Source organism: Panicum virgatum, chromosome 7N, assembly GCF_016808335.1.
Source record: "Panicum virgatum strain AP13 chromosome 7N, P.virgatum_v5, whole genome shotgun sequence".
Lineage (NCBI taxonomy): Eukaryota > Viridiplantae > Streptophyta > Magnoliopsida > Poales > Poaceae > Panicum > Panicum virgatum.
Window position 1 is genome coordinate 7667994 of NC_053151.1, and position 14510 is coordinate 7682503.

General features: G+C 49.0%; 1 protein-coding gene across 1 annotated transcript; it reads right to left on the minus strand.

Moving 5' to 3' along the window:
- Nucleotides 1–375: 375 nt before the first annotated feature.
- On the minus strand, nt 376–13065 carry LOC120681924 (tRNA-dihydrouridine(47) synthase [NAD(P)(+)]-like). Its single transcript, XM_039963608.1, has 10 exons — nt 12802–13065; nt 11642–11758; nt 11333–11563; nt 9416–9665; nt 9035–9294; nt 8626–8898; nt 8153–8434; nt 1158–1278; nt 867–1036; nt 376–769 (listed from the first exon to the last, which is right to left on the minus strand). Exons 1-10 carry the CDS (start codon nt 13048–13050, stop codon nt 671–673), a joined length of 2052 nt encoding a protein of 683 aa, XP_039819542.1. The 5' UTR covers nt 13051–13065; the 3' UTR covers nt 376–670.
- Nucleotides 13066–14510: the final 1445 nt, after the last annotated feature.

Sequence of the window (14510 nt, forward strand, 5' to 3'; positions counted from 1 at the left end):
GCTTGAGGCCCTAGGTTTCGCGTGTTTCTGCCTTCAACCGATTAAACCGGTTGGAGCGGCCGGTCTAACCGGTCGCCATCTGAAGCCCGCTGGGGAAGATCATTTGCGATCCGCGCGCGCACCGGTGTGTTGACCAGATTAGCGTCAACACCCTGCAAAGGAACGCTTGGCACTAGCACTTGTCTGGAAATGAGGCAACTTTTTGTACAAGCACCGACAGCTGATACTTGGAAGCATGGTCTGGAATCATCCAGAACAACGCAGCCAGTATATTCTCTAGCTTCCAACAAATCCTCCAGGTTTCGGCAAGATGGTTGACTAGACAAGTGGGACGATGAACAGCAGAGAAAAATGAGTGGTGACACTGCTAAAATGTGAATAGATTGCCAAAGATTTGAGCTCTGACAAACACGAAGATATTTGAAGGTGCTGCACTAACGCATACGAGCCTTTCCGAAATCCACTGAAATTATTCAAATATTGCTTTTGAATCGAGAATTGGAATGTCTTTCAGTTATTGGCACCCTATATTCAAATTGATACAATCGCCATTTGGATAAAGGAAAAATCATGTTACACTACATGATGGGTTCAAACATAATGAGGGCAGCATGGACCTCAGAGGCTGTGGCTAACTCTGAATAAATGCAGTCCCATGCCTGGTGAGTGTTTAGCCATTTTCGGCCCGATCATAGGCATTAGACTTGTGCTTCGGTGCAAAGGTAAATCCTTCCGGAACTTTACCAAGCAACATCTCAGATATCCTTATCTGTGTACACAGAACAGATATATCAGCTTTTCAGCCATGTCCTTAGTAGTATGTACAGCACCAAGGAAAAAGGGGGAAAAAAGAGTGTTCTGGTTACCCAGTCAGCTGCTGAATCAGATGCCATCAGGGTTTCAAGGTCATCCCGGCCATAGTAGCTTGGTGGCCTCCAGTTCAATCGTTGAGGGATGATATCCAGCAGACCAACCGGAATGTAGCGGCAGGTGTAACTTAACCATTCTAGCAAGAAATGGCGTGTTGTCTCCACACCTGGAAAAAATCACAAAACCAGAACATTCAGAAGGTTCATGAATTGACATTGCAACATAGGAAAACTGATGCATTAATGATCTTATAATGTTTATTACAGAGATAAGAAAAGACAACTCACCTTTGGAATCAGAGCCCCAATGTTCTAGACCAAAATGCACAAAATCTTTAAGGATATTTAATCTCTCACCAGATGTAATGTCCCAATGCCTTTGTTCTTTTATCTCAGTAAATAACCAAGGCTGTGAAGCGTCATGCATCAGCACAGAATCAGTCATACAATGTATAAAAGTCATTCCACTATAGACATGGATATTCATGAGGAACAAAAGCAAGTTAGTAATAACAACTGTGAACAAAGAATGGGGCAATTATAAGCAGCACAGAAAGTATGCATTTGTCTCCTGCAGTGGTGGAACGAACTTGATATGTCAATGTCATTTACAATTTTTTAGCAGGAGGTTAAAATTTCTGTCCTTTTAACCAGCATATCTCAACCATATTACCTGACTTTGCTATTTAGGTGTTGGAATGCCTTTGGAAGAAATTTACTGCCAGTGTCTTGCATGTGATCTGTTAATGATTTGAATGTGTAAATACTGATGGTGACCAGACTATTATCCATGAACATCCTGGTATTGTTACGGGCCAGGAGCAGCCGGCCCAGGCCCAGCCGGCGCAGCAGCCGGCGGCCCCGGTGTGGATCACGTACCAACGCCGGGGGCGCCGCCCAAGTGGCTAGGAGAGCCACGATTTATTTCCTTAGGGTTTTATTTGCTTTCCTAAAGTGTGGGACAATTTGTAAGTTACTCTCCTATAGATGGAATGAGATTAGGCTGGGAATTAATTCCAGTTGGCCTCACGGGGCCGCCCCCTAGCTCTCCGATCTCTCTCTCTCTCGCGCGCGACTCCCTCACGCACACCGCCCTCAATGCACGCCGCCGCCGCTCCCTGCTGCAGCCACGGCGCCTACTCGCCGGCCGCTGCGCAAGCGTCCTCCTCCCTCCTCCCATCCATACGCGCTACGCAGTCGCGGTAGGATCAACCATCCTATCAACCTGGTATCAGCTATGCCAGGCGACGAAGGCAAGAACCCTACACCGACGACCATCGACGGACTGGCGGCCATGATGACCAAGGTCCTCGGTCGCCTAGATGCCTTGGACGCCTTGGACGACATCAAGGCGTGTTTGACGTCGTTGGAGTCGCAGCACGCGCCGACCTCCACCGCGCCCTTCTCCTACGGGCTGCCAGGATTTGGATCCACGACGATGGCAGGCTCTTCTTCGTCGGCCGCCGCTGCCACGAGCGCGGCACCCACTACGTCCACTACGGCGCCGTCCCTGCCGATCACCAGCATCCCGTTCCCCCACTTGCCATCGCCGATTCCGGATGGGTTCACCATGCCCTCGTTCGGGGCGTCCGGGGCGCAAGGGCACGGCGGTGCCAGCGAGCGCCTGGGGGTTCCGTGCTTCAACAAGATCGACTTCCCCTCCTACGACGGCGCTGAAGATCCACTGAACTGGCTGCACCGCTGCGAGCAGTTCTTCCGCGGCCAGCGCACCCTGGCTTCAGATCGCGTCTGGCTCGCCTCATACCACGACTGGCGTGGCTCAGACCTGGTACTACGCCCTCGAGCAGGATGAGGAAATGCCATCCTGGGAGCGCCTCAAGGAGCTCGTCACCCAGCGCTTTGGGCCAACCATCCGTGCCAATCGTCTCTCGGAGTTGGCACGACTCCCCTGGCACGGTACCGTCCGGGATTTTACCAAGAGCGCTTCAACGCCATGGTGTGCCACACGCCGGAGCTGTCGCCGCAGCAAAAGGCGGACCTCTTCGTGGGTGGCCTGCCCGACCACATCCGCGTCGACGTCGAGCTCCGCGCCCCCCAGACACTCCAAGACGCCATGCACTTGGCACGGGCTTTCGAGCGTCGCACGGCGGCCACTGCGAGGGTGCCTTCCCCAGCGCCTCCCCCTGCCACCGCCCCCGACGGCGCCTCGCCCAGCCGCGCCAGCCCCGGCGCTGCCGACCCGGGCCGCCCCAGCGCCGGCCCTACCAGCGCTGCTGACCCGGACGTTTCGCCGCCTGACGCCGGCCGAGATGGCGGAACGTCGCCGCCAGGGCCTCTGCTACAACTGCGATGAGCCATACGTCCGCGGGCACCAATGCCAGCGCTTCTTCCTGGAGGTCAGCGACTACACGTCCGACGGCGAGGACGACGCGGCGGCAGGCGACGCCGACGCCCTGCCAGTAGAGGAGGCCGCCCCGGTGGTCTCCTTGCACGCCATCGCCGGCATCCGCACGGAGGACACGATGCTGGTGCCTATCTACATCCACGGTCACCGCCTCACAGCCCTCCTCGACAGCGGCTCGACGCACAACTTCGTCCACGTCAATCTGATGCGTCGCATGGGCCTGGTGACATCGACGACCAGGACGCACGTGACGGTGGCCAATGGCGACCGCGTGCCTTGCGGGGTGGTGGCCTGCAATGTCGCGTTGCACATTGGCAAGGAGTTCACCATCAGCTGCCTCGGCATTGACCTGGGCGGTTTCGACGTCATCCTTGGCGTCGACTACCTGCGGACCTTGGGCCCCATCTTGTGGGACTTCGAGGACCTCTGCATGGCGTTCACGTGGCACAGGCGCCGCGTCTTCCGGCGGGGGATTGGGTCCCCCCGCGACGACATCTTCGAGCCGAGCCTGCGGGTCTTGGCCGCTGACCCCGAGCGCCCCCTCCTCGACGTCCTCCTCCAGCAGTACGACGACGTCTTCGCCGAGCCACGTGGGCTGCCTCCATCCCGCCCCTATGACCACAGGATCCACCTCCTGCCGGGCACGGCTCCAGTGGCGGTCCGCCCGTACCGCTACCCCAGCTGCAGAAGGATGAGCTCGAGCGCCAGTGTGCCACCATGTTGTCCCAGGGCATCATTCGGCCCAGCACCTCGCCGTTCTCGGCGCCTGTGCTGCTGGTCAAGAAGGCGGACGGCACGTGGCACTTCTGCATCGACTACCGCGTGCTCAACGACAAGACCTCCAAGGACAAGTTCCCGATCCCGGTGGTCGACGAGCTCCTTGACGAGCTGCATGGAACCAAGTTCTTCACCAAGCTGGACTTGTGTTCCGGCTATCACCAGGTGCGCATGCACTTGGCCGACGTGGAGAAGACGGCGTTCCGCACCCACCACGGCCACTTCGAGTTCCTCGTCATGTCGTTCGGTCTCTCCAACGCGCCGGCTACGTTCCAGGTGCTCATGAACGACGTCCTGCAGTCATTCCTTCGGCAGTTCGTGCTTGTCTTCTTTGATGATATCCTGATCTACAACTCTTCGCGGTCCGAGCACTTGCAGCACGTCCGCCTCGTCTTCAACACGCTCCGCGCCCACGACCTCCACCTCAAGCGCTCGAAGTGCTCCTTCGGCTCCAGCTCGGTCGCCTGCCTCGGCCATGTCATCTCGGCCGGGGGCGTCGCCATGGACAGCGCCAAGGTGGAGGCTGTGGCGTCCTGGCCTGAGCCCCGCTCGGCTCGGGGCGTCCGCGGCTTTCTGGGACTCGCCGAATACTACCGGAAGTTCATCTGGGACTTCGGGGCCATCGCCGGTCCCCTGACTCGCCTCCTGCGCAAGGAGGCCTTCGCCTGGACCGCGGAAGTAGCGGAGGCTTTCGCGGCGCTGAAGTAGGCACTCTCCACCGGCCTGGTTCTGCAGATGCCGGACTTCGAGCGGCAGTTTGTGGTTGACTGCGACGCCTCCGGCACCAGGTTTGGCGCCGTTCTCCACTAGGGGTCCGGACCCCTGGCCTTCTTCAGCAGGCCGTTCGCCGCCCGCCACGTCAAGCTGGCGGCCTACGAGAGGGAGCTCATTGGCCTGGTACAGGATGTGCGGCACTGGCAGCCCTACCTGTGGGGGCGCCGCTTCCTGGTCCGCACCGATCACTACAGCCTGAAGTACCTCCTCGACCAGCGGCTGTCCACAATCCCGTAGCACCAGTGGCTCAGCAAGCTGTTCGGCTTCAACTTCGCCGTGGAGTACCACCCGGGGCGCCTCAACTCCGCGGCCGACGCTCTCTCTCGCCGTGACAGCGAGTCCAGTACTGACGACGCAGCGGCGCTCCACGCCATCTCCGAGCCGTCCTACAGCCTCATCGACGACATTCGGACGGCTACCTCCACCGACAGCGAGGCCACACAACACCAGGGCGAGGGCCTCACGGCTCCTTGGCGCTGGGACGCCGGGCTCCTCCTCCACGGCAAGCGCATCTTCGTGCCTGCCCAGGACGACCTTCGCCAGCGGGTGCTCTCATTGGTCCATTCAGCAGGCCATGAGGGCATCCAAAAGACCCTACAGCGTCTGCGCGCCGAGTTCTACGTCCCCCACGACAGGCGGCTGGTGCAGGAGTTTGTCCGCGCCTGCCCGACATGCCAGCGCAACAAGACGCCGACGCAGCGACCAGCCGGGCTGCTCCAGCCCCTCGAGGTCCCCTCTCAGGTGTGGGCGGACATCTCGATGGACTTCGTCGAGGGGCTGCCCAAGGTCGGCGGGAAGTCGGTCATCCTCACCGTGGTGGACCGCTTCTCGAAGTATGCGCATTTCATCGCCCTGAGCCACCCGTACACGGCGTCGTCAGTCACCCGCGCCTTCTTCGACGGCATCGTTCGGCTCCACAGCTTCCCGGCATCCATCGTCAGCGACAAGGACCCTGTGTTCACGAGCCACATGTGGCGTGACCTGTTCAAGATGGCCGGCGTCCAGCTCCGCTTCAACAAGGCGTTCCACCCCCAGACGGACGGCCAGTTGGAGATCGTCAACAAAGTGCTGGCCATGTACCTGCGGTGCGCCACAGGAGACCGCCCGCGAGCCTGGGTGGACTGGCTCGCGTGGGCGGAGTACTGCTACAACACCTCGTACCACACGGCGCTTCGGGTGACGCCGTTCGAGGTGGTCTACGGGCGCCCCCCGCCGGCACTCCTGCCACACACCGCCGGTGCGGCCTAGACGGAGGCGGCCGACACGGTACTCCACGACCGCGACTCATTCCTCACCGACGTCTGCGAGCGTCTCCTCCAGGCTCGTCAGCACGCCAAGCACTACTACGATGCTCATCACCGCGAGCTGGAGTTCGCGATGGGTGACTGGGTCTAGCTTCGCCTGCTGCACAGGCCGACCCTCTCGCTGGAGCGCCGTCCCAAGGGTAAGCTCGGCCCCCGCTACGCTGGCCCGTTCCAGGTGATCGAGCGCATTGGCCAGGTGGCCTATCGTCTGCAGCTTCCGGAGGGGTCTCGCCTCCACGATGTCTTCCATGTGGGGTTGCTGAAGCCCTTCCACGGCGACCCCCCTGCGTCCACACCGCCATTGCCGCCCATTCACGATGGCAAGGCGGTCTTGACTCCTGCTCGGGTGCGGCGGGCACGCTTTCAGCATGGCGCCTGGGAGATCCTCGTGGAGTGGCAGGGGCTCCCTTCTGATGATGCGACCTGGGAGCCACGGGAGTCCTTCGTCGAGCGCTACCCCGACTTCCAGCTCAAGGACGAGTTGTTTCCCGAGGAGCGGAGAGATGTTATGGGCCAGGAGCAGCCGGCCCAGGCCCAGCCGGCGCAGCAGTCGACGGCCCTAGCATGGATCACGTACCAACGCCGGGGGCGCCGCCCAAGTGGCTAGGAGAGCCACGATTTATTTCCTTAGGGTTTTATTTGTTTTCCTAAAGTGTGGGACAATTTGTAAGTTAAATACTCTCCTCTAGATGGAATGAGATTAGGCTGGGAATTAATTCCAGTTGGCCTCACAGGGCCGCCCCCTAGCTCTCGCGATCTCTCTCTCGCGCGACTCCCTCACGCACGCCGCCATCCACGCACGCCGCCGCCGCTCCCTGCTGCAGCCACGGCGCCTACTCGCCGACCGCTGCACAAGCGTCCTCCTCCCTCCTCCCATCCATACGCGCTACGCAGTCGCGGTAGGATCAACGATCCTATCAGGTATGTTCTAAAGAAGTTAAATGAAACTTATTAAGCTAATAACTGCATACAACAAACCATGTCAGGTCTGCAATCCTAACATGGAAGAGGCGGTAAAGAGACATTTGATAGAACAAAAATACCCAAAGGATACATATGCATGAAAGATGCCCTAGGCTATTGATCTAATCGGTTCAGTGTAGTTGCAAATTTGCAATTCTAACTTCACATGAGGGAGGTTTGAGATGAAACAGAAGATATTATTAACACCATGCTTCCAAACCTAGTGTCCATGGTAGGATTCGAAGCAGCTTTGGTTGACTGACAAGTAGACCGCTTAAAGAGCATGAACAGCTGGATACACCCTTTTAGAGCATCTCGGCAGATTACCCATACCTTGTACCAAAAAACTCTCTCTCCATAACTACTATTTGTGAATTTTTGGTGATGGTTGATGCAGCATACTACCAAAATCCAATCATCAGTTGATAGGGTAGAGGGATGAATCCCTTTCATTTAGGTGAGAGGGAGGTGTGTTTTGGTGATCACCAAAAATTATTTGGTAATGAGGATTGGATACGTAGTCTGCTGGAGCACCTCCAATCACCAAAAGATGAGTTTTTTGGTATTAGGGGGGGGGGGGTAAGTAATCTGCTGGAGGAGTTGCTCTTATTTGCTCAACCGGGATGTGCAGGTTCGGGGTTCCAGTGATGTAGGGAATTAAATAGCATATTAAAAGCTCTGGATAACAACAATGCTGCTAGATGCTGATGTTTTAACTTTAGGAAGAGCAGAAGACCAAAAGGCAAATAACATCGAAGGATGAAACATTTATGAAGCTTGTCACATTATAGTGAAAAGTATTAGAAATCTATCTTCCGTTTGTAATTTTTCTGACTGAAGTGTACTCCTAAGTCTTAGAAATCTATCTTCTGTTTGTAAATATGATTGTTCTGACTGAAGTGTACTCCTTTGGCCGGACATGTGCATCTCCATTTGAAAATTTAATATAAAATTATTTCAATGTGAGTTCCCACAAATGTAAATGGATATGGAAACAAGGTTAACATAAGTCACATCAGAGATGAAAATGTGGAAGGGGTCAATCTTGCTGTCATTATTTTCATATATATGCAGAAGCATGTATAATACCAGATAAGTACCTTGATAAGAGCACCTCGAGCAATCATGCAAGTGGAAATTTTGGAGCAGTCCGAAATATGCTTGTTCCAGTCAGTAAAGGAGAATACATCACCATTTCCAATGACATGCAAATTATCAGGGGCCTTCTGTGCACACTGGTAAATATAGTCCCAATCGGCAAGTTTGCTGTAGCGTTGTTGCCGTGATCGACCATGTATTGTTATGGCTGAAGCGCCCCAGTCGTATATGTCTGAAACTATAGAATCAGCACGATTCCTGCCCTCAAAGAAAGCTGTTCTTACCTGAAACCAAACAACAGAGAGGAACATCAGTATAACAATTCAGCAATTTGTCACATGTCTAGCACCATAAATACATGTCAGGGTGCATATAGCAAGGCATCTCTTCATCTGTGTGAAATACAAAAACCTAGCCCTCGTGCATTAATTAGCCATCCTCAAAAATTAAATGGCTGCACCAGCACCAGCATTACCTTAACAGTTAACGGTTTTTCAGTAACAGTAGAAGCCGCTTGTACAATACTTTTAATCCTCATAGGTTTTGTGAGCAATGATGATCCAGCACCCTTGTTGACAACTATATCAATTGGGCAGCCCATATTTATGTCTATGAAGTCAACTGAACATTCATTATCCACAAGTTCAACCGTTCGTGCTACTGTATCTGGATACGGTCCACAGATTTGCACCCCAAACAAATCCTCTGATGGATGCCGTCGTAGCAAAGCCCACTCTGAAGCTTGCCCCTATATGAATATGAAAATATCATAAGGAAAGACCTCACAAAGAAAATCAAACTAGTAATAACACATTAACTTTGCTTTTTAGCAAATCATATAGTGCATTTAAGAAATATGAAACAGAGCAAAGATTTTGATTTACCTGTAAAAGATTTGTGCACATCGCCATTTCTCCACAAGTAATATCAGCTCCCAAGGTTTTACAGAGCCTCCGAAAAGGAAGGTTCCCGACAGTTGTCAAGGGAGCAAGGTAAAGCTTCTCTCGAAAATCTATAATTTTCTTTTCACGTAAATGAGGTGTTGTGATGAGGTCAACTCTGCAGGAACTTTGGTTATTTGAGGAAACTTTTATTCCATTGATTAAATTAAGATCTTCAGATTCTGCCCCATTGTCATGAATACCTAATCCATAATGTAGTGCACACAAAGGGTTAAAACTATCTAAGTAATAGGAAGAGATTTAAGAAACAAAAAAAAGTAGAAGGAGAATTTTAAACAATATCTAAGTTCAAGAACAAATTACCAGTCCCATCATTCAGAGTTTCATCAACTTCAACCTTTGATTTCTTTAATGGCCTTGGCTCCACACATTGAACTGAGCTAACAACCAAAGGTTCTCCCTCTGAATTATTTATTTCTTTGCACAAAGTGGGATCAGGTTCAACATTCACGGGAATGCAAGAAAGAGATTCAGTTTTGTCATCGTCATTTAGCTCACATGCTTCATCTGGATTATCATCATTTGCTGCTTTAGCTTTATTCTTGTTTCCATCCTGCATCATAAATATATCAAACAGATTTAAAATAGCGGTAACCAGAAAATAGCAGCCATGACAGGTTCTGGACTGCTTGTTCGAGTGGGAAAAAAAAATTGTAGACCAACACCACTACATGTTTAAGTAGAAACTTCATAGATCATCCATGAGCAGATTCCTGACGATATACTTTGTCCTACTCTATACAAAATTATCTAAACTAACATAGCCATGATAATTATCTATTGAAGGAAGAAGGACAATTTGGATCTCCCTCAAAAGCAAGGAAATCCAAACTCTTCGTACTAAATTCAAACCAAACATGTATTTTTGTCCACTAATCATAAGGCAAGGTGGGCAGAGAATATTTGCCCTTAATCGTTAAATCGTATTATTGAACCTAGTCGTAAGAGCACCGATAAGATGACTAATCGTGGTTAGTCGTTGATCAGGCTGATTAGTCGAGGCTAGTCGAACCTAGTCGGTAGTCTAGTCGTCCTGTCTAAATCCCCTGATACATACGATGTATATTATATATTAAATAGATGGTCAATTATAAATTACAGTAGAGAATAAGGAGGCAAACCGTAAAGATTAAAATTCAGCCATGGTTGGTTGGTCCAACACATAATTATCTCACGAAACAAGTATCCCTAAGCATGGAGTACAAACCTGAAAGAGTGTATTATGAATCAGATATTAGTCATTCTATGTCTAATTGATGACTAATCATGATTAGTCGATGACTAATTAGACAACTTGCAATCTAGTCGAGCTAATCGAGTCGGTTGGTATAATTGGTACCAAGGAACCGATAAGGGTGATTAGTCATGACTAATCGTGATTAGTCGAATGATCTCATAACATTGGTACCAATAGCAGCAACATGAATCTGTTGTCTAGAGTTAAGAATACAATACAATAGCGCTTTAAAATGCATGGATCAATTTCAATTCCTGATAAAATCGTATTAGTGTGCTACCTGCCGTGATATTTCCAATTTGAAATCCCTTTGTCACGACTAATTACTAAATGTCCAAGAAGTAAAGCACTAACAAAGCTCACCTTCCCTTTCGGTAGATGCATTACATTAGCGCACTAGTAATTCATCATACATTCATACCGCAGACTGATACTATGGCATAATCGTTTTTTTATAATTTGCTATGAAATTGTTTGTTCTGCAGAATGATACTAGAGCATAAATCATTTTTGGTGGCATTTTGTAAATATCAGCAGAAACATGTGAACCTTACTGCGAATGTAATATTTATTTTTATGTTACTACCATACATTTTGGAATGCAACATATACACACTGGTATATACATGCTTAGGTTGAAAACACCTACCCAATGCAAGGTTGCACACTTTGAGAAAGTAAAAAGAAAGATTTGAGCATCAAATTTTCACAGTTAGAGGTGCATTAAGATCGGGAAAGCGATAAAACTACACCAGTTCCTTGAAATTAGCTTACCACTACCCTATGTATTATGCACCCATGATCAGTAACTGATAACCATTTAAGAAATAAATTAAATACAATGAAATTCATATATATATATACTCCAAGAAATTAAGTAATGTTCAAAAGAATGTTACTGTACTGTTCAAAATCACGAAGCACGTGAAAAAAAAAAGAAATTTGGGATCAGAGATAGACATTGGTAAAACTTGACTATATACCTTAAGACCGAGAAGCTTGATCTGGGCACTAGCCTTGGGAAATTTATATTTGTTCTTCCATAAGAGCTTCTGAATATCTTTGCTCAAAGGATTTCTCTCATGGTTCCCCTCTGAATGATTTTGAGGAGCAAGGTTATCCTTATGTGTACCAAGGAACCGACAAGTTAATCCATATGGGCACAACTGCCCCAACATGGTAAATGGGCATGTTCCTTCAAGGTCACCTGGTTTCTGTGATAGAAAAGCAATTTTAAAATTAAATAAGTTACAAAGTTCAATATCCGTATATATAACCAAATAAAACAATACCTGAGCCAGATAAGCATTGATGTCATGGCTGAAACGGCAAGAAGTACCGTATTTGCATGAGTCCACATTTCCACTTTTCCCTACTTCAATACAAAGATGAGAAGCAGACTTTTGTTCCTGCACAATGCAATAAGATCAGTGGAGCACATAATTGCCCATATTAAGATGACATTAGTGTGATATCATTGACAGTACAACAATAAATAAAGCTATCACCAACATAATGTTGGGCATTTGCATGCAAAGATGGCACTCCATGAGTATAAACATGCACTATAATTCCATAAATCATGCAGATATTTATGATCATAGAGAAAACAGTGCAAAGTGCAGGTATACAAAGAGAAACATATGCTCAAAAAAAAAGAGAAACATATGCCAACGTTCAGTTTTGACAAGTACTTAAACTATAGGAGGCCCAAATAATAAATCAGATTAAACAATAGTTATTTTGTTTTACTGGAACAAAGCATCAGAAGAAACACAGCAGTGCAATGTCACTCCCAAGTCCCATCTTAGGATATAAAATTTGACTAAACAAAAAAATGCAAAGATTAAACAAAATGTTTCAGCTTACTAAATCAAGCAATAAGTGAGTGCAGAGGTCAAAAAGACAAAAACAGATCATATAAATAAGAATGCAATGGTTTTCATTTTTCAACACGCTATCCTTCAACAAAATTTAACACAACAAATACCCTGAAATGCCACAAGTGTTTTACATATAGCTACCAGTTGAACCTCGCTAGTAGACGGAAACTATATCCAAACAGGTTGAAACATCTTTTTCCATTAGTTAATGCAAAGACACGCAATTCTCATGCATGTTGTAGAAAAAGAACAAAAAAGGTTCAAACTGCAAGTACCAAAATATGCCCTAAAAAGTATTGCAGCGGCTCATATGCTGCATACGATTACTGCAGTGCCAACAATAGCTGAGAGCTCATCAATCTGGCAGTATTTTGATACACAGACACACAGGCCATGGGAATCCACACGATTTTGTTAGGAACAAGTTACAGCACAACGCAAATAGCACCCAAAAGTGGAGCAATTACATTAGTGCGCACAGGCATTTCAACAAGCATCTAGCAAGCAGAGCTGAATGACACCCTGAGGCAGTAGAACAAGCACCTTGCGCCCGTTACCGCGGTAGTTACCTGCTGGCGCTCGCGTTTGAGCTGGCGCTTGGACTTCTTCTCTCCCGTGACGACGGCCCCGCCGCCGCCGGCCTTACCCTCCTCCTTGGGGACCTCGCGGATGGGCGGCGGGCGGAGGAAGGCGGGCTTGACGGGGGCGACGGCGCGGGCCACCAGCTCCTCCGGGGAGGGCCGCGGAGGAGGGGGAGAGTCGGTAGTGACGGCCGGGGAGGAGTCCGTAGGGTCGGCGGCCGGCGCCGTCGCGGCCATGGTGAAGGCGTGGCGGCGGCGCGCTGAGGTAGGCTACTGCATACAGGCAGCAGCGAGGGTTTTATGGAACGGGTTTTTTTCACTTAAACCCATAACGGGAAGGCAATTTACTGGAATGTTAAGTTTTGTATATGATTTTTTAAAAGAAAAAAATGGTGTGTTACTGGTAATATCACAACAGAGTAATACAAGATTCCTCAGCACAAGCGTGGCTAGCTTTCTCAAACTTTGCTTGCAATAATATTCTTCGAAGATGCATAATATGCGTGGTAATATTAGCAAAGGTATGCTCTGATGAATGGACGTATAATCAAACTATGAAAAGATATGCTTTGATGAATGGACTTTCCTAAGACGCGTGTGTGAGTTGAGTGGCATCATAATAAAAAATTAAAGCATAGTACTTTTTACACCAATAATTTTCTATATCCACTTTTGTACCTGCGTATTACTTTTTTTGCACATATTTTATTTTTCTTTGCACATACATTCACCTATATTTCACGTTATTATTTGTTTGGAAGGATAATAATTGACATTATTGTTTTATGGAAGGAAGAGAAAGACGTGTATTATTTTTGAAATAAAAATAAATGTATCGTTACTTGATGGAAGGAAAATTAAATATGTGTTTGTGGCACTTATATCTCTACCGGCATTTATATAAAAAAATGAATATTGCTTACGATACATAGAGGTAGTTTTGGCTTAGAGATGTGATAAACCATTAATGAATATCTCTACCGGTAGTAGCTAACACACATGCATCAATATTTATCTTATGGAATAAACCATTAATAATTAAATCAAATAAAAAAACCAATGTGATTTTTTAGTTGCTCGAATAAACCATGCACTTGTAGAGATTATGTTGAAAGCCATGTGTGCAATCTCTTGGATAAAAATAATAGAATTTTTAATTACTCTTTGATTAATTAATGAATGGAGAAGGAAGAAACCAAAGACACCCATCTAAAAGATAGAACATGTGCATGAAGTTAATCGGATGGTTAGGATAATCAAGGTAACCTGGCTGATTGAGAGAAGAGAGAAATAGCAATAAATGCTTCTTAGTTGTCACAGCCCAAGAAAAATAAATAAATAAATAAAAATCCCTCGCCGGGCCCGCTTGTCAGCCTCCCCTTCCCTCCCTCTCTCTGTTCTGCTCGGCGCCACACCGCACGCGTCGCCGCCGCCGGTCATTCTCGCGCCACGTGCTGGTGATCCTCGTTCTGCGCGCGCACGTCCCTATCCGCGCTGCTGTCGCCGGCCTTATCCTTCCCCGTTGCCGTGTTCTCCTTCTCCTCCCCATCTTCCTCCTCCTGGAGCTCGAGCAGAGCTCGTCCCCATCGCCGCCCCGACCAACTCCGGCCACCGTCCTCCGATTTCCGCGCACCCAGGGCCTCCTCGTATTCCCTTGCACCTACTCCAAGCTTTCTCGAGCTCAGCCCCGCGTTTCC